This window comes from Cricetulus griseus, chromosome 4 (genome assembly GCF_003668045.3).
Source record: "Cricetulus griseus strain 17A/GY chromosome 4, alternate assembly CriGri-PICRH-1.0, whole genome shotgun sequence".
In the NCBI taxonomy this organism is placed as follows: Eukaryota; Metazoa; Chordata; class Mammalia; order Rodentia; family Cricetidae; genus Cricetulus; species Cricetulus griseus.
Genome location: NC_048597.1, coordinates 100,789,090 through 100,811,904, shown reverse-complemented (window position 1 = coordinate 100,811,904; position 22,815 = coordinate 100,789,090). Strand labels below are relative to the sequence as shown.

Sequence of the window (22,815 nt, the reverse complement as noted above, 5' to 3'; positions counted from 1 at the left end):
CTGTCTCTTTTCTCTCCTCTCCTGTCTCTCTCCATCTCTTCCTCTCTTCTCTCTCCATTTCATCTCTCTTCTGTCTCTTCTCTCTCCCTCTTCACTCTCTCATCTACTCCCTCTCTTCTCTTATCTCCCTCTCGTCTATATTCTGTCTCCTCTCTCCTCTCCTTTTGTCTCTGTCTCTGTCCTCTCTCTCTTCTCTGTCTCTTCTCTCCTCTCTCCCCTCCGTTTCTTCTCTCTCTCCTCTCTTCTTCTCTCCTCTCCTCTGTCTCTTTTCTCCTTTCCTCTCTCTCTCTCTCTCTCTCTCTCTCTCTCTCTCTCTCTCTCTCTCTCCCTCCCATTTCTGTCCCAAAGATACAAATATAGTGGCTTCATTCAAATTCACTATAGAAACACACGAAATTGCCAGGCAGTGGTGGCTCACACTTTTTATCCCAGCACTCAGGAGGTCAGACATCTACAAAGTGAGTTCCAGGACAGCCAGTGCTGTTACACAGAGAAACCCTGTCCTGGAAAAAACACCCAAAATATCTCAGACTTGGGGTTATTCCAGTAATATTGTCAAAGCTGCTCCACTATCAACCACTGGAGTCAGATGTCCCCACCCTGAGAGTGTGTTTAGACTTTTGTTCACTCCTGTAGAAACCACAATAAGAGCATAAGCAGACTTGGTTGGTGGAATGTTCTTCAGCCACTCTGATCATTAGTGTCTGTCACACAATGTCCCGTCCCACTTCCAAAGTACTTGTTTTCACCCACAAGATACTGGTTGAGCACCTACTGTGTGATAAATATTGTGCCTACTCTGAGAAAGAGCTTCCTGGCTGGAGAAAACAGTGCTGTGGCAAAGGCTGTGGGCTGGAGAGGAGGATGAGGAAGGGGTGCTAAAGAGCATGATGGGAGAGGGGGTGGCAGGGTGAATCTGGGACCCAACTACATGAACACTGGGAGGATTTTAAACTCTCCCCCGAGGTCACAGGAAGCCAGTGTTGAGCAGCAGAATGACCAGAGGTGCTCAGAGCAGGGCCCCCACCATTCAAGATGTCACCAGTGTTAGGTCACTTTCTGATATACGGGTGTCTCTTCCCAGCTGGCTGAAACCGGACATGGGGAAGAAAGCCAAGCACAAGACTCAGATTAAAAAGAAAACCCTGAACCCTGAGTTTAATGAGGTAAGGCGGACTCCTCCTTTGGAGTACTGGTAGAGACTTCCTGCATGTGAGAGAGAAATGAATCCCACCCAGAATATTCCTAATCACCCCAAAAGAGCATTTTGTAGTAGATCGGCTTGCATCATGTCAAAAGGAGAAAGGACAGACTCCCTGTCCCAGACAAAGCCAGCAGCTTGAGAACACCGCAGAGAGGAAGCCGGTTTTCAGACACTGAACTAACTCATCCCAGTGCCGTTCCTGGGCTGTGATGACAGGAATGAGGGCAGGGGCAGGCTTGGACACCTCCACATCCCCCTATTAAGTCCCACTGAGCACTGGGTACTCACGGATGCTCCCTCCTCCCCTGTGTTCTTCATGTTACACTTGGACCAGTGCAGTAGACTCCCAGCTCCTTCCTCCATGGAAAAGCAGAAAACTCGAATCTGAACCTGCTGTCCCCTTCTTCCGTGGCTGTACCACCCTGTGCCTCTTTTCCTCTCTGACAAACTCTTATCTGTAGGGAACAGGGCGTGGTCAAGGTGAGGTCAAGATGATGCGTGATAGGTTTTTAAGGGGCTGCAAGGCACATGGGAGCCCCTTCTCTCTGACCTGCCTGCCTTGCTGCCCCTGGCACACTCTGGCTTGTGTTTGGCTGGTGTTTTTCTAATAAAGGATATCTTTATCCCAAGCTCCTTTTATTTCCTAATACCTATCCATGCCTCAAAACAGAACCAGTGTGACCTCTTCCACACAAGCTTCCCCTATGTTTCCAGAGTCCTCTGTCCCTCCCTCTCACAATGAACCTCTGTTTCTCCATTACCAATTGATAAGCCAGCCAGGCAGGAGGGGTACAGGTGTCTGTCCCATCAGTAAAGGACTGAATAAGGAGTAGGAAGGAGCCGAGTTTGTAAGCTCACTCACCTGGACAGCCTCCATCTTAAACCCCAAACAAAGAGAAAAATACACTCTCCAGATGTGAGGAGACCAGGGCTGATCTGGATCCCTAGCCCTGGGTCCCACCCCTGCCGTGGGCTGTCCCACCTGTGTGCTCTTACTCTGGCCTGCCTCTGAGCTGGCTAATACTGGATTCTACTATGCTTTGTAAGTGGGGGGAGGAATGTATGATATAGTTCATTTATGATGGTTTTTGAAAACCAGCATCTAAAAACTCACACAGGAGACCCACACTGCAGCCTGCCCTACCTTCTCTCAGAATTTGAACAAGTCACAAATAAGAAATACAAGTGGGTCAGGGGCAGACCTGTGAGGCTGAGGACGGAGGTCCAGAAGTTCAAGGCTATCCTGGGATACCTAATGAGCTCCCCCCCCAAGACACTGTCTCAAAACAAAACAGGTATCTCATCAGACGTTTGCCCCCCCCCCCCGGCCTCAGAAGTGACTTTTTTCTGAAGCAACAATAGAATGCACTTGTAAGTTTACAGCCAGTTCACTCATAGTTCACCTGATATCACTGTATACACCAGAATCAGAAATGTATTTCCTGGAAATTGTCCTAAATTAGTCATCATGGATGGATGAAGTGATCCTGCCCCTTGGATGCCACTGGTGGTGTCATTCATGACTGGAAATTAGAGGCAGCGTACACACCCAACAGTGAGGGACCAGGTTACAGCCCAACAGCCATTAAATATCACCATGAAAATGATGGTGTAGACCCAGAGAGGTGGCTGAGTGAGTAATGAGCCTTTTGGCCAAGTATGATGGCCTGCATTTGCAATCTGAGACCTACATGGTAGGAGACTCCCACCAGTGGTCCTCTGACCCCTATATGTGAGCCATGGTGTGCAAACACACACAAATACATGCGTGTGTTTTTAAAATGATGACATTTAAGACACTTTTGTCCACTTGGTGGGTTTTTGTTTGTTTATTTTTTGACCCAATCCCTGGTTGGCCTGGAACTCACTCTGTAGTTAAACCCTCCCTCTGCTGTTTGCAGGAGTTTTTTTATGACATCAAACACAGCGACCTGGCTAAAAAGTCCCTGGATATCTCAGTATGGGACTACGACATCGGCAAATCTAATGATTACATTGGTGAGTGCCCTGGCTCTGGGGATAAGCCCCTCATCTGTCTCCCCCCACCTGTAGGATGCTTTGCAAGGCTGGGAGGGGGATGTTCACACCACCCCTCCTTCCAGCAGTTCTGTAGGCTCAGGGTCCTGACTTTAATCCCACCTGGATGTGCCTTTAGGTGAAAGAGGGTACACACCCACAGCAGACTAACTGAAACCCAGGAGAGTAGAACGTGTACCCTCTGCAAGAAGCAGTCAGAAGGGAGCCTCCCCTCCTTAATCTCTATGCAAGTTCCAGATGAAAGGTTTAACTTCACCAGCTCTTCCAAATGCCAAGGTTTGAAAGTCATAAACATGGCACAGGGAGAGATTCCAGGCAGGGATAAGGACAGAATTGACCCTTTGGGAAGTGACAGTGAATGCTTAGTATGTGGAGACAAAGGCAGAAAAGTAGAGGAGAAGCTGAGCAAGGATTTGTTGGGGCTCTGGCTTGTGGCTGCAGTAGGGAGCCATAGCCGGCTCTTGAGGTTTCAGAGGGTTAGTGATTATAATAATGATGACAGTCATGTAGCAACAGACCTCCTCTTAGAGGCTGGGTGAGGCTGTCACTACTTGGTGGGCATCTTTCTTCCAATTATACTCCTGAGTCTGGGGACATGACTGGACACGGTATCCCTCCCCACTGACCTACCCCTCCCTCCTTTCTCTGCTCATCTCCAGGAGGCTGCCAGCTGGGGATCTCTGCCAAAGGTGAGCGCTTGAAACATTGGTATGAATGTCTGAAGAACAAGGACAAGAAAATTGAACGCTGGCACCAACTGCAGAACGAGAACCACGTGTCCAGTGATTAGGACCTAGTGCCCCGTGCTCCCGTCTCCACCCCAGCTGCTTTCCCCTCTCAGCCTTCCTGCTACCCTTGAGCCTTTGCTATCTCCCCCACTTCAGACTGCTGCCAAAGACCCACTCCCTGGGCTGCAGGATCTGTATGCCAGCCCTCTCTGGTCCCTGGGATGGGGTGGTGGGAGTGGGGAGCTGTTTACAAAGGGGCTTGCTTTGACCTTGAACATATACAAGGTCATTCCTTGTGTCCTGTCTGTGTGTCCCCTTGGGCATTGGCAGACCCTTAGGGTAAGGACCAGCGCAGGGGGCAGAAATTGTACATTGATGCTGCCTCTGACCCCTCAAAACAATCAGACCTACCCCCAACTCTAGACACACCAGGAGATAGACACACAGAATATACAGAGGACCTGCACCCCCTCTTCCAGGAAAACGAATCCCCCTTCCTCTCTCCCTGCACCTCCCTCCTCCTTGCTATTTTCCATCCTACCAATACCTCTCACCCACCATCATGCCCGTCTGCCCTACTGCTTCTCTTCTATTCTCCCCCGTGCCCCTTGCCAGCCTGGTCAGCAACCTTACAAACTGGATAAATCTGGGCCCCACAACTCTGAAGTGACATCTCCCGTTGACATGCCTGGCTGTCCTTGGGCCTGGGAGCTGCAGCAGGCACAGCCTGGGTGCATGGCAGCCTTCCTCCAGCACTATAGACACTTTGAGGTCCTGGATCTCTTTCTTGTCCCTGGCTCCACAAATGAGCACAGGTGGCACAGAGCTCTGGATCTGAGGGGACCTCCTCCCAGGCCCCTTGCTTCTCCCCTTCTACTCTTTGGCAATGAACAAAGGAACCACATGTCAGAGCCACCTCTGTTCTGACTCTCTCTTCCCTAAGGTTCCTGGGGGTGATCAAATAGCAGTATTAACTCTAATCAGGGCAGGACCTTCTTGTCTATCACAAATCAAGAGGAAGGTTCATCAAGGCTGGAGCGGGCCATCTTCCACGCACGAGAAGAAAAGTCTGGTTTTTCCCATGTTGATAGTCTTTCCCTGTCAGTGTCTCAAACCCAGTTCTCCCCCGCCTCCCCCACTGAGGCAGTCAGACAAGACTAAAATCTCTCATTCCCAACTCAGCCTTGCTTGTTTCTTCCCATGTTCCTTGGGATGCTCCCCACTCTCAGTAACTTGTGCTGTTGCTGAGGGACTCTTGTGTTCCCCTGAAATGACTCTCTTCTAGAATCAGGCTCTGTCTACCCCAAGGTGGCTAACCATCTCCTGCTACCATTTTCCCCCTTACCTTTGACTCTGTTTAGTCCCTATAGTCCCCAAGCTCTATTCACTTCCCTGTTATGGTCACCCTTAGGAGAAAGCATGCTGGCTGTATTGCCCAAGCCTGATGCTGGTTTTGGCTCTGGACTCAGAATGCAGCCTGCTCGAAGCGCCCTGATGCCCTCCCCCACACACAACCTGCCCCTCCACGTAGAACACTCGCCCCTGGGTGCATGCACGATGCCCATTGCCTTTACTTTGCACTGATGTAGCCAAAAAATAAAGTAGGAATATCTGAGAAAGTGGCTGTCCTACCTCTCTTCTTGCTGGTTTCTAGACATTTCTTTTGCCTTCCTACCAGGAAATGTAATGGCTTGTGGATCACACAAGCAGTTTATCAGGGTGCATTGAAGGAAATCAACAGAGGTGCTATGTTGTTTGGCTGGTTTCATCCTGACTATAGGCAAATGGGCTCAGGAAACCCAGACCCCCATCTTCTTAGAAGCCAGGTGTGGGAGCCCACCAAATGGGGCATACCTTCATCCCCACCCTCCCATTTTCGGAGAAGTGCCAACAACTGTGAGATTAAGTATATTGATATCCTGGGGGCTGCAGAGATGGCTCAGTCAGTTAAGAGCCTGCCTGGAATATGAGAGCCTGAGTTCAGATCCCTAGAACCTATGTGAAGAGCCAGTTGTGTACCAGCAAGACAGCACACTGGGTAAAGGTTCTTGTTGCATGAGCCTGGAGACGTGGTTTCAGTCCCTGCAACACTGGGCTTGTCATGGCCCAATGCTCCACCCACATCACACACACACACACACACACACACACACACACACACACACACACACACACACAATAAAGCTGGGCATGGTGGTGTGGGACTGTAATCTGAGCACCAGGGAGGAAGAGGCAGGAGGAGGAGAAGCCCTGGTGTTCACTGCCCCGATGGTCAAGCCCCGTTAGTGAGCTCCAGGTTCACGGAGAGACCCTGCCTCCAAAAATAAGAGTGCAACAGAGGAAGGCACCATTGTCTACCCCGACCACCAGCTACACACATGTACATGCATACACACATATATACATACATACATACACCCCCACACACCGGAACCTAGACTTAGGCGGGGACCTGTTCAATCCATTCATTTATCAATCAGATGAGGAAACAAAGACCCAAGGAAGCTGGGAATGGAAGAGAGCTGGGCCTCCAGACTCTCGGGCCAGCGCTCAACATAATGACAGTAACTAAGGATCGCACAGACAATCCAACACCACCCTTGTGTTTTACCACCTTCCATCGCACAAGGAGCCTTCACCAATAGACCCACATTCCACTTTCTCAATGATCCCCAAAGCCAGATAAATAACTCTAGAAAATTCCCCCTCCCCACCCCCCAATTGTCCTGGATGACATATGTAGTCTAGGCTAGCTTTAAACTCCTAATCCTCCAGTTTCACCACTAGAATGTTCAGATTGGTTGCAGGTGTGCATGACCACCCTTGGCTCCTCAAGAGGATCCCTATATTATGTCCCTGAAAGACAAGAGCAATTTATTGGGAAGGCCATCTAGCCACTTCTTCTCCAGCTGGTCCATTCCTCCCAAGGCCAAGTTCTTCCAGGACATTTGGTCAAGTTCCTGGAATCACCTGGGAAGTTTCTTTTTAAATTACCCATGCTCTCCTCACCTCCAAAGACTCTGCTGACCCCTGGGAACAGTGTAAATTAGAAACTATTTCCCATATCTGGTCAATTCCCACCTCTATACTGACCGAAGAAAGCTGTCTCCAGGCTGAAGTTCAGCTTCTGGCCAGGGGCATTGCCTCACTGGGTTGAGTGACACATCAGATCTCTTTAAGACACACAGGAGGGCATGGAAGATGAATAGATGAGCTGGGCATAGTGGCACACTATAATCCTAGCACTCAGGTGTCTGGGTCAGGAGCCTAGCCTATGAGACTGTGTCCCAAAACAACAAAAATGGTCCGTGAGATGGCTCAATGGGTCCAGGTGTTTGCTGCCAAGACTGATGGCCTGAGTTTGATCCCTGGGACCCACGTGGTGGAAGGAGAGAGAGCTGGTGGCCTACAAGTTGTCCTCTGAGCCCACATGTTCAGACACCTGAAATAAATGTATTAGAATATTTTAAAATATAATTAGCTTGACCCTCGCCTAGATCTGCTCAGGACCCTCAACTGGTTTTTTGTTGTCCCATCCTGGCATCTGTGCCAGATCCTCCAGCATCACAGCTCCCTCAGGATTCACCAAGAAGGATCCCAATGAGGCCAAGAAGATTGTACTGGGGAGATGGTTAAGAGCCCTGGATGTTCTTGTAGAGGACTGAGGTTCAGTTCCCAGAATCTATATGGTGGCAAACAAGCATTTTGTTGTTGATTTCTCAAGACAAGGTCTCCTTACTGAGCTCTAGCCATCATGGCACTCACTCTGTGGACCAGGCTGACCTTGAAGAGACAGAGGTCCAACTTCCTCTGCCTCCCAAGTGCTGGGATCAAAGGCGTGAGCCGCTACACTCTACTAACAACAACAACAACAAAAAGCCGGGCGTTGGTGACGCTGGCCTTTAATTCCAGCACTCAAGAGGCAGAGGCAGGTGGATCACTGTGAGTTCAAGGCCAGCCTGGTCTCCAGAGCGAGTGCCAGGATAGGCTCCAAAGCTACACAGAAATCCTGTCTTGAAAAAAACAAAACAAAACAAAAAATTTTAGATGACACTTTTTGATGAAGGCTGACCCCCAACCTGGAATAACTCATCCAAAATTAACACAGCTTCCTGCTTTTGTGACTTTTCTCCCAGAAAGTGTGTTGTCAGCCACAGCCTTGGGCAGGATCATTCATTCCATTCATTTCCTCAATCTGTTGCAGCTTCCTTTTCTTACGCTCTGTAGTGAATCCAACTAGACCAGTCTTGTTATCCATCATCAGCCTCTGAGTGCTGGACTTCCAGGACCATCAGCAGTGCTGGGTTTCTTTCTTGGTTATCTACTTGTTTATTTAGGGGTATGCAAAGGTTTAATAACTTAGAAGCCTCAGGCTGTCACAGATTCCGGCAGAAAGAGATGCAGTGTTGACCTTAGAGGCAGTTAGGGAGGCCAACATAAGGACTCCACCAAAATTCACCAGCTTGGGAAGGCAGAAAATAGGCCTGCAGATGAATTCTTCCACCTCAAGGTCCCATTTATATCCTACAAAACCTAAAGCCCTTTGGGCCCTGGCACATAGTCTCCACCAGAGACTGCTTCCTTCAGTAGTCTGGTGAAAGCACAATTCTGCTCCTGTAAGAGGCCACAGTCAATGGGACCTGGTGGCACATGCCTTTCATCCCAGCACTCAGGAGACAGAGGCAGGCAGACCTCTGTGAGTTTGAGACCAGTCTGATCTACAGAGTGAGTTCCAGAACAGACTCTAAAGCTACACAGAGAAACCCTGCCTTGAAACAAAACAAAACAAAACAAAACAAAACACGGTCACAGTCAATTTTACATCACCTCTTTTGATCCTAACAGTGCATGCATGTATGTGTGTGTGTGTCTTTGTATATGTGTGTTTCTGTGTGTCTGTGTGTGTCTATTGGTGTCTGTATGTGTGTTGCTGTATGTTTGTCTCTCTCTGTGTTGTGTGTGTGTCTGTCTGTGTCTGTATGTGTGTGTGTCTGTGTGTATGGTTATGAGCTGCCATGTGGGTTCTGAGAATGGAACCAGGGTTCCCTGGAAGAGCAGCCAGAGCTCTTAAACATTGAGCCATCTCTCCAGCATTCTCTCTCTGAGATGGGTCTCACTATGGAGTCCTGGCTAGCCTAAAAGATACCATATAGACCGGGCTTGCCTCTATCACAAGGATCTACCAGTTTCGCCTCTTGAGTGCTGAGATTAAAGGCGTGAACCAGCACACACAGTGCTTTTTATTTTTATTTGTATGTATGTGTGTTCCCGAGCAAAATCTACGTACTGTCTGTACAATATCCACAATGCTCTTAGTGATGAGCTCTCTCTCCAGCCTCACAGTGTTGATTTTCTAAGGAACACTTTCTTCACCCTCTCATCGGTCTGTATCTGTATATTTACAGAAGCATATACATGATAAACATAGTCTTGCTGAATTATGAGAGTTTAAGGTTGCAACAGGCCCAGCTCCTGTGGTGATATTTTGCCTTGGGCATAAGTCAACACATATTGCAGAAAACACTAATAAGCCAGTTAGGAGAAGTGTGGGAATAGCTGGGCCCAGTGGCCTAGCCCTGTATCATGAGAAGGCCAATGTGGGGCACTTACCAGTTCAAATCCAGCCTTGGCCTCACAGTAAGATAACGACACCAACAAAGTGAAAAATCTAAACAAGAGATGAAGAGATGGAGGCAGGGGTTTGTGGGACATTGAAACGGTTTTGAATGACACCTTGGATGGTGGTTTCATGAGTGTGCATCTGGGACCTCCGCCACACAAAAGCTGAACGTCAACCTAGCCATGGCCAGACAGTTCACTGTAAAATCCCAATGCTGACCTGTCCAGTCCCCGCTTCCATCCCGTGAATTGTGCCTCATCTCCTGCCTTAAAACCCGGAGAGTTTCTGGGCATTGGTGGCCTTTAATCCCAGCACTTGAGAGGCAGAGGCAGTCGGATTTCTCTGAGTTCGAGGCCAGCCTGGTCTACAGAGCGAGTTCCAGGACAGCCTCCAAAACAATACAGAGAAACCTTGTCTCAAAAAACCAAAACCAAAACCAAAACCAAACAAAAAACCCCGGGGAGTTCAGTGGAACCAACAAAACAAAACCCCCCGGGGAGCTCAGTGGAACAGACTGTGCTTTATCCTAGGGTACCCTGGGTTGCCACTCCAGCACCACAGCGGAGAGAGGAGGGGATATGAGTAGGAGAGGGGCCTTTTGGGAACTCTGGGCTTTCTGTAAGAATTTTCTGTAACCCTAGAGTTGCAGGTCTAGAGTTAGAAGAAGATTAAAATCAGTTATGGTGGTTTTTAAAAAAAGAAAAACATGGAGCTCTTCCAATCGCCGCCTTCTGTTTTTCCAAACTTGGTTTCCCTTTTTTTCCAACATATACAGATTGCTCTTAAAACCTGCCGTGTAATGGCTTTTCGACAAAAAGAAACTCCCCAAAGCCAGATCTGTTTCATTAAGAGTTCTGAGATGCTAAGGAAACCCAGGCATGGACGGACCTTGTGAGAAGCCCCAAAGCCATTGGCTGCTCGGGCCTGGCTTATTTGCATAGCCCCGCCCTCCCGGGGAAATCGAAACCAAAAAGCAGAATTGCCCAGCTCAGTACTGGGGAGGTGAGACGCAGGAGATCCAGTGCAGGGGGAAAGCTTCAGGGCCCGAGGATGGGGCAGGGACTCAGCAGCACGCCGGCCTGGGAGCTGGACAAGTTCATAGAGGACCACCTCCTTCCTGACACCACCTTCCGTAAAGATGTCAAAGCCGTCATCGATATCATGTGCACTTTCCTGAAGGAGAGATGCTTCCGAGGCGCCGACCACCCTGTGAGGGTCTCCAAGGTGGTGAAGGTGAGCCCCCTCAGCCTGAACTGACCCCCATGGGGAGGGAGAGGACCCTCAGGAGCCAGGCTGCCGCCCTGATCCCTTCTCCTCACCTCTGATCACAGCTGTGGTGGGTTCTGCCCCCAGGTTTCCCATCTGTGTTAGAAAAAGAGCCTCAGCTACAGTTTATGTTCCACCCTCCCAGGCCACATCCATTTCAGAGTCAGGGAAACTGAGGCCAAGCTTGGGGAATCAGTTTTCTGGAGAGTGGTGGATCGGGGGACCCAACCTTTGCACTGCTGTGTGACCTTGGGTGAGTGAATTACCATCTCTGTGCCCAGTGTTCTCCGCACACCTCCTATAATGGCACAGGAATTGAAGACTAAGTCAAGTGTGACACAGAGGAAAGAGCAGGACCCCTCCTGCTGGGTGACTGGATTGATGGACCCTCAATGATCTCGGTTCTGGGTCTTAGACTTTATCAGGACCTAACTCACTGTGAAAAATTGAGATAAAATTGTGTGTGTGTTGTTGTTTATTTTTTGTAGCTGATTTTATGTTTATTGTTTCAATTTTGTGGATGGGGCCTGTGCAAGTGTTAATCCAGGTGTCCTCAGAGTTGATCAGTGGGTGTCATGTCCCTCAGAGCAGGAGTTACACAGGTGGTTGTGAGCTGGCCTCCGAGGGTGCTGGTCACTAAACTCAGGTCATCTGCAAGAATAGCAGCCGCTTTTAACTGCTGAGCCACCCCTCCGTCCCCAGACATGACATTTTTATCACCATCATCATCTTTATTAACATCCTGATCACAGTTTTCCCTTCCCCCACTTCCCCTCTGTCCCCCAATCCACTTCTCCTCAGTTTCTCTACAGAGAAGGACCGGCCTCCCATGGCTATCAGCCAACCATGGCATATCCTTCCCCTCATATCAAGTCTGGATGAGGCAATTCCAGTAGGGGGAGCAGGGTCCCAAAAGCTGGCAAAGGATTCAGAGACAGCCCCTGCTCCCACTGTTAGGAGTCCCATATGAAGACCAAGCTACACAACCATATTGTATAAGCAGAGGGCCTAGGTCAGTTCCAGACAGCCTCCCTGGTTGTCAGTTCAGTCTCTGTGAGGCCTTATGAGTCCAGGTTAGCTGGCTCTGTAGGTTTTTTTGTGATGCCCTTGACCCCTCTTGTGCAGAATTCTCCAAGTTCCACTAAATGTTTGACGATGGGTCCCCAGAAATGGCATTTGTAATGCCCACTCAGCAGTGGCTGGTGTTCACATGAGGGATTATTCTCAGCAAGAGTCCTTCTTTTTAAAATACTCTGTTTTATACATGTGGATCTCTTTTTACTCATTTTTTTCTGTTGCTCTATGATTTTTATATTATTTTGTGTTACATAAGGCGGCTTTCTTACAAGTATGTGATGTCATGTGAGTACATTTCCCCAGCTAACAATGGGATCATGAAAACAGTTTCTTATGTCTGTGTTAATTTACTCACACACACTGCCATCCCAACCTTTACCTACCACACTGAACCCCAAAGAGTCCCTCTCTGATTTCATGTCACGTGTGTGCAGCTAGACCTGGATTCCACATGACAGAACACGTGCTTTTTTGTCATCCCTCATGACCCAACTCTTGCTCCTTATTTTCTTTAGGCCCCTCCCCCACCTTTCCCACATAGTGCCCCTTGTATCCCCCATGCACGCACACCAACACACACACACCTTAAATCTAGAACCCACAGATAAACAGGTACGTTCGTCATTCTGAGACTGGCTTATCTTCCATACCATGAGAAGATCCAGAACCATCTATTTTCCTACATAGCTAATGATTTCATTATTCAGGGATGACTAGTGTTCCACTACACATGTGCTGGCTTTTTCTATCTATCCATCTCCCTGGGTGGTGGACCCCGAGGCTGTTCAGGGCCTGGACTGCTCTGCGTGACTCTGTCTGCTGCCTGTCATTCTCATTGTTCTTTTTCAGAGCGGCTCCTCGGGCAAAGGCACAGCCCTCAAGGGCAGGTCGGACGCTGACCTGGTGGTGTTCCTTAACAATCTCCACAGTTTTGAGGATCAGTTAAACCGACGGAGAGAGTTCATCCAGGAAATTAAGAAACAGCTCTACAAGTTTCAGAGAGAGAGACATATTTGGGTGAAGTTTGAGGTCCAGAGTTCATGGTGGTCCAACCCCCGGGCACTCAGCTTCAAGCTGAGTTCTCCACATCTTCAGCAGGAGGTGGAGTTTGATGTGCTGCCGGCCTATGATGTCCTGGGTAAGCAGGTTAGAACTTCAGCTTGCCTTTCCATGTGCCTTTATCCTCTTTTCTAACTCTCTCTCTCTCTCTCTCTCTCTCTCTCTCTCTCTCTCTCTCTGTGTGTGTGTGTGTATGAGGGGGCATGAGAATTCATTGTACATGAGTGTGACCATGAACTAACTGGCTAACACACTTAAGGAGCCATCCCTCTTTTTTTGAGGCCTGGTCTCTCCCTGGCCTGTATTTCCACATTAATCTTGACTGTCTGGGCAAAGCCCTGGGAACCCTCTTGTCTCCACCTCCCAAGCACTGTGATTACAATCCTATGTCACCATGCCCAGCTTTTCCCTGAGTCCCGGGGTTATAACATGGGTCCTCAGGCTTGTGTGACAAGCACGTTCCTCACTGACCACCTCCCCAGCCCACACCTTCTATTCCTGAACTGAAAACACATGTCTTTTGAGAATTTCACCCAAACAGACTACCTCTTTGAAGCTGAGCTGGGGGGAGGGATTTTAGAATTTTTGGAGTGAGAATCCATCAGAGAAGGACATAAAGTAGCAAACATGCTCAGTGAGGGGATGAGGGTCCCCTCAGCTTACCCTCACTAAAAATTAATAACTGATGCCTCTTCTCCCAAAGAATGGGAAACCTTAGACCTGTGCAGAGGCCTGGGTGTCTGTGGGAGGGTTAGTTCAGGAGGCAGAACTTCTCAAGGATCCATGTCTGCCTAAGGAAAAATGGAAATGCAGTCACAACCCCTACAGCCCCCCACATGCACACACTTGTTAAATTTTACTTTAAACGATCCTCTACGTAAAGATCGTACACCAGGCCTGACACACAGTGTCTCCAAATTTACAGATTGCCCAACTCTACCCAAAGACAACCAGGAACACGGCTGAAAGCACAGTGGGGGCTTGGGGAGCTGAGAGAATAGTTTTGGCTTTACATTTGAGGGGCACAGCACTCCCTGCTGGCCACAGTGAGAACTGCACTGTTAATTTAGAGACCAGGCTGTTTGCCCTGAGCTTAGGAGAGCCATGGAAACAGTACAGAGTCTCAGGCAGCAGGGAATGGGAAGCCAGCCTGGGAGTAGGATCAGGCAGCATGCTGTGGGAAGCTGCAAGAGGCTTAGATCCCTGCAGAGTGGAGGGAACCAGAGGGGGTGACCCAGAAATGAGCTGGGAGGGTGGCTCCCCAGAAGCCTGTGTTGTCATGGACTCCCCAGCCTCAGGCAGCTTTGCAGTGGGGAAGTGTGGCCACCACAGAAGCCCCTCCTTGGAAATGGCAGTGTAGGGGACAGCCCAAGAGAGGACCCCAGTCACATCCCTACCCAAAATGACTTAGCCAATGAGCTCTTCTGTGTGCTGGGCCCTGGAGTTAAAGGTAAACATATGAATGAGCAAGAGACCTTCCTGGGTCACTGAGTTCCCTGCGTCCCCAACTCATCCATCAGTAGGTGATTTTGCCCTATGTCAGAATCAAATCCCGATGGCATGGCCTGATCCAGCCACACCTAAGGCACAGCCTGCTGCCTGGCTAGTCTACTCAAATGTGTGCATTCACCCAGGTGCAGACACACATCCATATGCACTCTCTAGCCCGCTACCCATCCACTTTACAAGTAGACCACACACACACACACACACACACACACACTACTGCCATATCTTGTTGCTCTCAGGATCTTGTCAATCAAAACCACATGGTAATAAGTTAGGCCCTTAAAAACCCACAGTGCCTGTGGAGGCAGTTCAGTGGATAAGGGCAATTGCTGCAAAAGCATGAGTACCTGAGTTCAAATCCTGAACATTCACCTAACTTAGGAAGTGCCACACATTGACCTGTAACCCAAGCACTATGTGGGACAGAGACAGGAGAATCTCTGTGACCTGCTGGATGCCAGCCAAGCTCCTCATTCACAGAGAGAACCTGCCTCTAAGGAAGAAGGTGACAAATTATAAAGGAAGACACCCAGTGTCCTCTCCTCTCCAAACATATAACTTCTCATGGACACACATACACAATTCATATACAAAATAGGGCAGAGACTCTGTAAGCATGAGATACATGATGTACAAATGCAGCAGACTGCTCCACAGTAAATCTGACACAAGCAGCAGTGTACACACACGGCACACACCATGCAGAAGACACTGGACACCAGAGCATGGTTGGCCATTATTAGATGACCATGCACTCCTCTAGTGAGTGTGACCACAGTGAGCTGTTTCCTCCCAACACTGTCTCCAGGCCTTTGAGGAAGGCTCTGTACTACGACCAGTTGGTGGCAGGGACTTTCCAGGCCCACATGGTGTATGCTGTATTGAGGTGTGGTGGGGCACATGGATGTATGGGGAGTGATGTTTGCTGCGGTAAAACTCTACCCTGTTCACTGAACCCAACAGTCTGTGAGCTTGTCACCCTAGATAGATCCAAGAACCCCAGGGAAGGGCTGGGGTGTTAGCTGAATGAAGCCATCTTTACAGGTCATGTCAGCATCTTCAGCAAGCCTGACCCTGCAATCTACAGAAGGCTCATCAGTAAGTGCACCTCCTTGGGGAAAGAGGGCGAGTTCTCTACTTGCTTCACAGAGCTCCAGCGAAACTTCCTGAAGCGTCGTACAACCAAGCTGAAGGGTCTGATCCGCCTGGTCAAGCACTGGTACCAACTGGTATGGCATCTGATCCACCTAGCATGGGCCCCATCTTTACAGGGGATGGATACAGCCAGAGACCAGGAGTATTCTAGTTTGCTTTCTATTGACATGATACCTTTATCACATGGCCAAAAGCCACATGGGAAGGGAAGGTCTTATTAGGTCGCACATCCTAGTCACAGTCTGTCACTGAGGGAAGTCAGGGCAGTACCTGCAGCAGAGACCATGGAAGAATTCTGCTCACTGGTTTTCTCTCTATGGCCCACTCAGCTTGCATTTAATATACAGCCCAAGGTCACCTGACCAGGAATGGCACCAGCCACGTGGGATGGGCAGACCCACATCAATCATTAATTAGTAACATACCCCCACAAACTACCCTAACCCAGTCTGATGGAGGCATTTTCTTGATTAAGATTCCCTCCTACCAGATGTCTAGTTGATGAAAACTAACCAGCACAACTGGCTGCTTTTCAAGTTGATACACAAACATACCACTATTAAACCATAACCTTTCCTTTCTTGGTTATCCCTAAGCTCTTATGTCAGTATCACATTATAAAATACAATATAGCCTTAAAAGTCTCCAAGTTAAAAAAAAAAAACACTCCAACACTTATAAAGATTAGTCTCTCAACTGTGAGCTCCTATAAAATTAAGAACTCAAGTTAAATACTTTCTTACTACAAGAGGGAAGAACCAGGGCACAGTCATAATCAAATAAAAACAAACCAAGTCCATCAGTGCAAAAATCCCAGTGTCTGATATCTGGATCACCACTCTCTGAGCTTCAGAGGACCTGGACAGCTGTTCTTCCCGGGCTCTGCCATCCACAGCACACAGCTGGCCTCACAGGCTCAGGTCAGCACCGTTCACATGTTCTGCTGTCCTTGGCAGTGGTCTCATGTTCAGGGGACCTTCAGTATTTTAGGGTCCCCACTGCACTTGAGGCTGCACTTTCTCCTATGGTCTCTCCTGGCCTCTCTCAGTCCAGGCCTCAGCTGCTCTCCATGGCACCTTCAATCCTGCAGCCCTGATGGGATGTAAATGGTACCACCTGGGGGAGACCTTGCCACAGGAGCAGGTCTGGTTGCCACCTGGAGATTCAGACTTGGGCCCCTGGACCACAGCTTGTGTGTGTGACCATGAGGAAACTCTTTCCAGAAGACTTGGCCTCCATGGAGCCTGTCTCTTCTTACTCAGAGATGAGTTTCAGCCCCAGCTGATGAGAAACCACTGATTGTTAATTCTAAGATCTCACACAAACAGCCCAGACAGAGTCTTTGCTTCCCTCTGAAACTCACACACCAGCCTCTGTCATCTGCCTCTCTCCACTCGTATCCTCTGAGTTCCCACAAACAGCCCATTAGGCTCTAAGCACTCAATGGCTTTTCCAACCCAAATTTCCAAAATCCTTCCACTGTCCTCCCAAAGAGGTGGGTGTGTCACAGGAGCAGCAGTCCCCTGTCTAGGACCAACTTCTGTCCTATTGCTATGGTAAAGACGATGGCAAAAGCAGTTTGGAGAGGAAAGGGATTGTTTTGCTAATTAGTCCATATCACACTCCAGGTCTAAGGGAAGTCGATGCAGGAACTGAAGCAAATGCCACGGAGGAACACTGCTTACTGGCTTCATACTCTTTGATTGCTCAGCTTGCTGATTATCTATCTATCTATCTATCTATCTATCTATCTATCTATCTATCTATCTATTTTTAAAGCAACCCAGAACCACCTACCCAGGGGTGGCTCTGCCTGCAATGGGCTGGGTATTCCTACATCAATCACTGATCAAGAAAATGCTCCCCAGGCTTGCCCACAGCCGGTCTGATGGAGGCATTTTCTCCTTTGTTCAATCTTCCCAAGGTGACTCTTGCTTTTGCCATGTTGACAAAAAGAAAACAAATGACAGAAATGGTGAGGGGAAACCATGAGAAGGAAGTGTGGGTGGAAGGGAAACTGAGGGGGAGAGGATGAGAGAGAATCGAGGGGTGAGAGGGGGTGGCGAGGTGGGCGACACTGAGGGAGGGAGAAGGAAGGGGAGGGACGGGACCTGTCTATGCTGGTTCTCATTGATCTTTTTCTAGTTCACTTTGTGGTCAGCTAACTCTCTTTAGCCATGTCTACTTCACATTTCGCTGGATGCTGCATCGTTTGTGCCTTTGGATTTTCCTTCTTTGGCAAATCTTTCATGTTACTTTCAATCACTTTGATTTTTTCTGACCTATCAAGCAATTATCTCTTTAAACGTTTGATTTCTTGTTATATTCTGGGCTTTTTGGATCTGTGTGTCTTTATACCTGTTCATGGGAGCACGTGTGTGTGTGTGTGTGTGTGTGTGTGTGTGTGTGTGTGTGTGTGTGTGTGTGTGTTCATTAGCATTTGAGGCCAGAGACTAATGTCAGGCACTTTCCACCTTATATATCCAGGCATGGTCTGATGCTTGAATCCATAGCATGTTGAGTCATCAAGTCTAGACTCTCATGTATCTCTGGAGACCCCCATCTCCACCCCCTGAAGCTGGGATTATGAGTCAGCTTCTTCACGAGCCTGACACTCATGTTCATGTTGGGGACCTGAACTTCCTGGCTTGCCTGGGGACAGCTTAACCACTGTGCCATCTCGCTAGCCCCTCCCCAGTTATCTCAGAGCCTGTGATGAAACCTTCAATAGTGAGCATCATTGCTTTCCCACCCCACCCTCACTCCCTGGCTGTCACTCAAGTGTCATGATTCCTCCTATGACTGCTGGTAACTGCTCAATCTTTGTGGACCACACAATCTCTCTCTCAACCACTCAGTCCTTAGCTATAGCAAGGAGCATCCATAGTCTGACTACATGAATGGGTGTGGCTGTGTGCCAGTGAACTTGCAATGACATCAAGTGGCTGCTAAATTGATCCTGTGAGAAGTGGCCCCCCCCACAACTGCTGACAGCCCCATTTTTCTCATTGCCTTTCTCAGTGTAAGGAGAAGCTGGGGAAACCATTGCCTCCACAGTATGCCCTGGAACTGCTCACAGTCTATGCCTGGGAACGTGGGAGTAGATTCACTGAGTTCAACACAGCCGAGGGCTTCAGGACAGTCTTGGAACTGGTCACCAACTACAGGCAGCTTCGAATCTACTGGACAGAGTATTATGACTTTCAAGACCAGGAGGTCTCCAACTACCTGCACAGTCAGCTCAGCAGAGCCAGGTAGCCTGTCCCCTCATGGCTCAGCTCCCCACAGGGAGGACCAGACTGCAGCAGTGTGGAAATGGGGAGGTGGGAGCTCAGTGTCAATGGGACACCTCTTGTCCTGTCACTGTGCTGGGCACTGTCCTGCTGTCACCTGATTGACATGAGGACCTGCAGCCCTAGGAGGCAGGGGTGGGGTCTCCTGACTGCAGATGGGGAGACCAAGGCGCTGACTCTGTCCAGACTCAAACAGTAGATAGAGGGGAGTACATGGAGTAGTAACTGAAACATTCCAGCAGCAACAAAAGTCATAAGGGCTGCTAGGCAACAAAGACTAACTCATTGACCAATTAATTGTAAATATTACAGTAGATTTTTCACCAAAGGTAGGGACATGTCTTGATCCTGTGTTGGGTTGTGTTCATCCCTTACACCTTATCCTTTGACTTTGGCTGGTTGAACTCTACCCATCTTATGGATCAGAGAGGCTGAGGGACCTGCCCCAGGACACACAGATACTAAAGGTACAGGATTCAAGCCCGGGCCTTCCAGGTCATAAGCAAGCATCCCTCCAGGTTTGCTCTGTGCTGAGGAGCAGGGACTCAGGACACACTTGGGATAGGGGTGCTCTGCTGGGCTCCTCCACTGCCCTGTGCCGTGGCACCTGGGGCACTGGTCAGCTGGTCACTTCCCTCTCTGAATGTTGCTCTGCAGGCCTGTGATCCTGGACCCGGCTGACCCAACAGGGAATGTGGCTGGTGGGAACTCAGATGGCTGGGAGCGATTGGCAGGAGAGGCTGTGGCCTGGCTTCGGTACCCTTGCTTTAAGAAGAGGGATGGTTCACAAGTGTGCTCCTGGGATGTGCCGGTGAGACCTTGTCATCGTCCTGTCCCCTTGCACACAGCTTTGGTCACTCCATCTATTTGGGAAATATTCTCACAAAGATGTAGTCTTTTGCTAAAGATCTCCACACTCCTAGGAAAGCCAGCTGCTTCCCTGATATACAGTCATCTTAGCGGCGTTCAGAGATTTCAGAGTCTGGGAAGATGGCACGGTAGGCAAAGCACGTGCTGCCAACACTAGTGACCTGGGTTGATCCCTAGAACCCTATGGCAGAAGGAGAGAGCAACTCCTCCAAGTTATCCTCTGAGCTTCACCTCTGTGTTGTTACACAAGTGAACATGGACACACAGACACACACACACTCACAGACACAGGTACACCCACACACCAACACACACATAGAGAGTTTTAAAAGGGGACTCAGAGCCGAAACCACTGTCTCAGGGATGCCCAGCTAAGGAGAGCTGGCGCTGGGAGTCCCATGGGCTCTGAAGCCAGTGCTCACGTCCAGGAAGCAGCCCATCTTTCCTGTCTCATCATTATTTGGCCAACGGGTCTAAGGGGGGCTTGCTATACCTCCAAAAAGACACAGAGGGACCTGCACTGAACTTTTCACCTCCTGGTGCAGGGGACTTTCTAACGCTAGGGAACTGATGGTGCCATGGGTGCCCGAGCTTAGCATGGGTGCAGGGATGTTGGAACCAAACGCCAGTCCAAGAAGGAAGTGAGAGGGGACAATAGGGATGTAGAAGGGAGGCTAGTGAAGCTGCATGGGCCTCTGGGCCTGTCCTACAGCAGACGGTTGCCCATTCTCTCATGTGAGAGATCTGTGAATGAATGAGGGGCCCTCAGGTGGGAGGCGTGGCTTCCAGAGAAGTACTCTACATACACACAAGGGCCTGAGTCCTGACCTTGGCTTACTGGCCACCTCCCAGCCTACTGTCCAAGGAGCCCCTGTGGCCTGTCACAACACCCACACCCAGGGATCAATAAGAATGCAGGGTCCTGACATGATCGTGTTTTTCTGTTGCAGACGGAGGTTGACGTGCCATATCAGGAGAGTCATTTTTTTCGAAATCTCTGTTTATTTTTGTTATTTTTGTTTTTTTTTCATTGTTTCAAGGGCTTCTTCTGCATAACTAAGGCTAGCCTGGGCTCACCATCCTCCTGCCTCAGTGCTGGGATGACTGCAGCGTAGGCATGATGTGCCCTGCCTTCCCTCCATCCTCAAATGGAGGAAAACTGGACTTGCATCCTCCTGTGAGCACAGCAGCACCTGCCCAGAAGGCTCCGGAGTCAAGGGATGTGCTCCTCTGTGCAGGCCTTGACCAGAGAGGGCCGGATGCTGCCCAAGGCCCCAGTGAGAGAGTGTCCAACCTGGGGTCAGACTCCAGGCTCCCGACACCTGCCTGCCCACCCTTCCATCCTGCTCCATCACAGACAGCCTTCCTCACAGCCTGCTTCATCCGCCTTATCCTCTGATGGTGTTCTCTGGGGGAAAAGAGATTCAGAAGGGAGGGGAGAACTCAAGCTTGACTTCCCTCAGCAATGGACAGAGAAGAACCAAATCATTACAGCTTGTTTTTTTTCCAGGTAGCTTGGGAATCCCTCCAGGTTGCTTATACATAAACCAGAGACAGGAATCCTTGGTTCCTTCTTGCCAAGAGCTGTTGGTTGCAAGAGGCCGTGGGCATGTGCAGCAGTGAAAGCTAATGTTTAACAAGTCGACCCACTTGGGGAGCCCCCCTTGGCAAAGCTGTGGGGCTATTGACTGTAAATGACTGGTTGTTTTCTGTCTGTAACTTTCTTAGTTGCCACTACTATACCTCCCTTATAAGAACAGCTGTGGGGTTCTTTCCATAGCCCTTTGGTGGTGTGTTTTACTCTTACTGAGCTCACATATAGCTGGCCAGGAAGATGATGCTTAATCTGTATAACTCTGATGAATAGAAATAATAGTAGGATTTTTTTTTTTTTACATTACTCAGACTGGCATAGGATTCTCAGTCACAAAAACAGCCTTTTACACAGACAGCTAACTTTAGACTTCACAGCAGTTTCAAAGCAGGCTGGTTGCCCCTAGAGACAAATACAGGAGGTCATTTTCCCAGGTGTTGTTTTGCTGATTCAAGGTCAGTATAAAAGCAACTTTAGACAAAACTCCCTGCAGCAATGGACTTTCCGGCACGCTGTCTCCAACTTAAAGGTTCAGCCAATTGTTTACTGTCTGGGAACCCTCACCCACTCAGAACTACTTGCAAGGCCATGGTTTCTCACTGGCCACTCAATATGACATTCCTAGCCTAAGAGAAACTTGTGATTTAACTCAGTGTATCAGAAGTTCATAATGGTCATAGACAACCATGTTTGATAGCCACCAGAGTCACAAATTCACTGCACTTTTTATTTTTCCTTGAACCCCAGCCTGCATGCTGCAGCCACAATACATCTTCCTGTGCACTTCTTGAAGGACCAAAAATGAAAATTAATAAAAGTTTAAAAACTTGGGCCCTGAAAAGGGAACTTCTTATGACTGGGAATGCGATGGCTGGCTCCTGAGACCGGCTCTCAGAGAAGTGGAGGTGACTGTCCACCACTTGTGTCAACATTCCTATGTCTGCTAATTGCTAAGGTTGTAAAGATCCTTCAGCCCAGGGGATAACTGACAGACCCTGTGACTCTGTAACCCTGCAACCTGGTGCCTTGTCTTACCTTACTCAGATGTATCTTGCTTAAAATATATAGTTACTGTTTTACTTTGTACTTTGTATGTCTTTAAGTAACCATGGAAACGCTGAAATTTGTGGCCTTCAACCTTATGGTCTTCCCCTTTAAAAGTTTCTCTTTATGGCTCGTTGGCATCCCATTTCCCTGCCATGGAGTGAGATCCAAGCTGGCCAGCTTGAACAATAAAAAGAAACCTTTGCTTTTGCGTTGCAGGTGTCGGCTCCTTGGGTTGGTCTGGGGCTCCTCAAACCTGGCACAACATCCTCACATTCCTGGGTCACTTTGGCCACTTACAGCTGCAGAGCAGCTTCTGAGTCAATGGGGCAGGTCTTGAATCTTGTCTTGGGGACATG

The 22,815-nt window shown here is 49.0% G+C and overlaps 2 protein-coding genes across 3 annotated transcripts in view; both read left to right on the top strand.

Moving 5' to 3' along the window:
- The window catches only part of Rph3a (rabphilin 3A), a 49,657-nt gene extending 45,626 nt beyond the window's left edge, over window positions 1-4,031 (top strand). Inside the window, exons 18-20 of the mRNA XM_035444566.1 lie at window positions 1,085-1,166; window positions 3,106-3,202; window positions 3,901-4,031. Coding sequence (XP_035300457.1) covers window positions 1,085-1,166; window positions 3,106-3,202; window positions 3,901-4,031 — 310 coding nt within the window. The remainder of the gene's footprint in view (window positions 1-1,084; window positions 1,167-3,105; window positions 3,203-3,900) is intronic.
- A 6,521-nt stretch (window positions 4,032-10,552) lies between these two features.
- On the top strand, window positions 10,553-22,668 carry LOC100770794 (2'-5'-oligoadenylate synthase 1A). Of its 2 annotated transcripts, none has more exons than XM_027414118.2 (6): window positions 10,553-10,822; window positions 12,782-13,070; window positions 15,545-15,729; window positions 18,677-18,909; window positions 19,606-19,759; window positions 20,859-22,668. In XM_027414118.2, the coding sequence occupies exons 1-6, from the start codon at window positions 10,640-10,642 to the stop codon at window positions 20,931-20,933; spliced, it is 1,119 nt and encodes a 372-aa protein (XP_027269919.1). In that variant the 5' UTR covers window positions 10,553-10,639; the 3' UTR covers window positions 20,934-22,668. The 2 variants fall into 2 exon arrangements, with proteins under 2 accessions (XP_027269919.1, XP_027269918.1); XM_027414117.2 differs by having other exon boundaries at window positions 10,554-10,822; window positions 20,769-22,668.
- Window positions 22,669-22,815: the final 147 nt, after the last annotated feature.

Coding starts and splice junctions, on each gene's coding strand:
- LOC100770794 (XM_027414117.2), top strand. CDS start 10,640: ATGGGGCAGGGACTCAGCAGCACGCCGGCCTGGGAGCTGGACAAGTTC. Junction 10,823..12,781: donor GGGTCTCCAAGGTGGTGAAG/GTGAGCCCCCTC, acceptor GTTCTTTTTCAG/AGCGGCTCCTCGGGCAAAGG. Junction 19,760..20,768: donor TGTGCTCCTGGGATGTGCCG/GTGAGACCTTGT, acceptor TTTCTGTTGCAG/ACGGAGGTTGACGTGCCATA.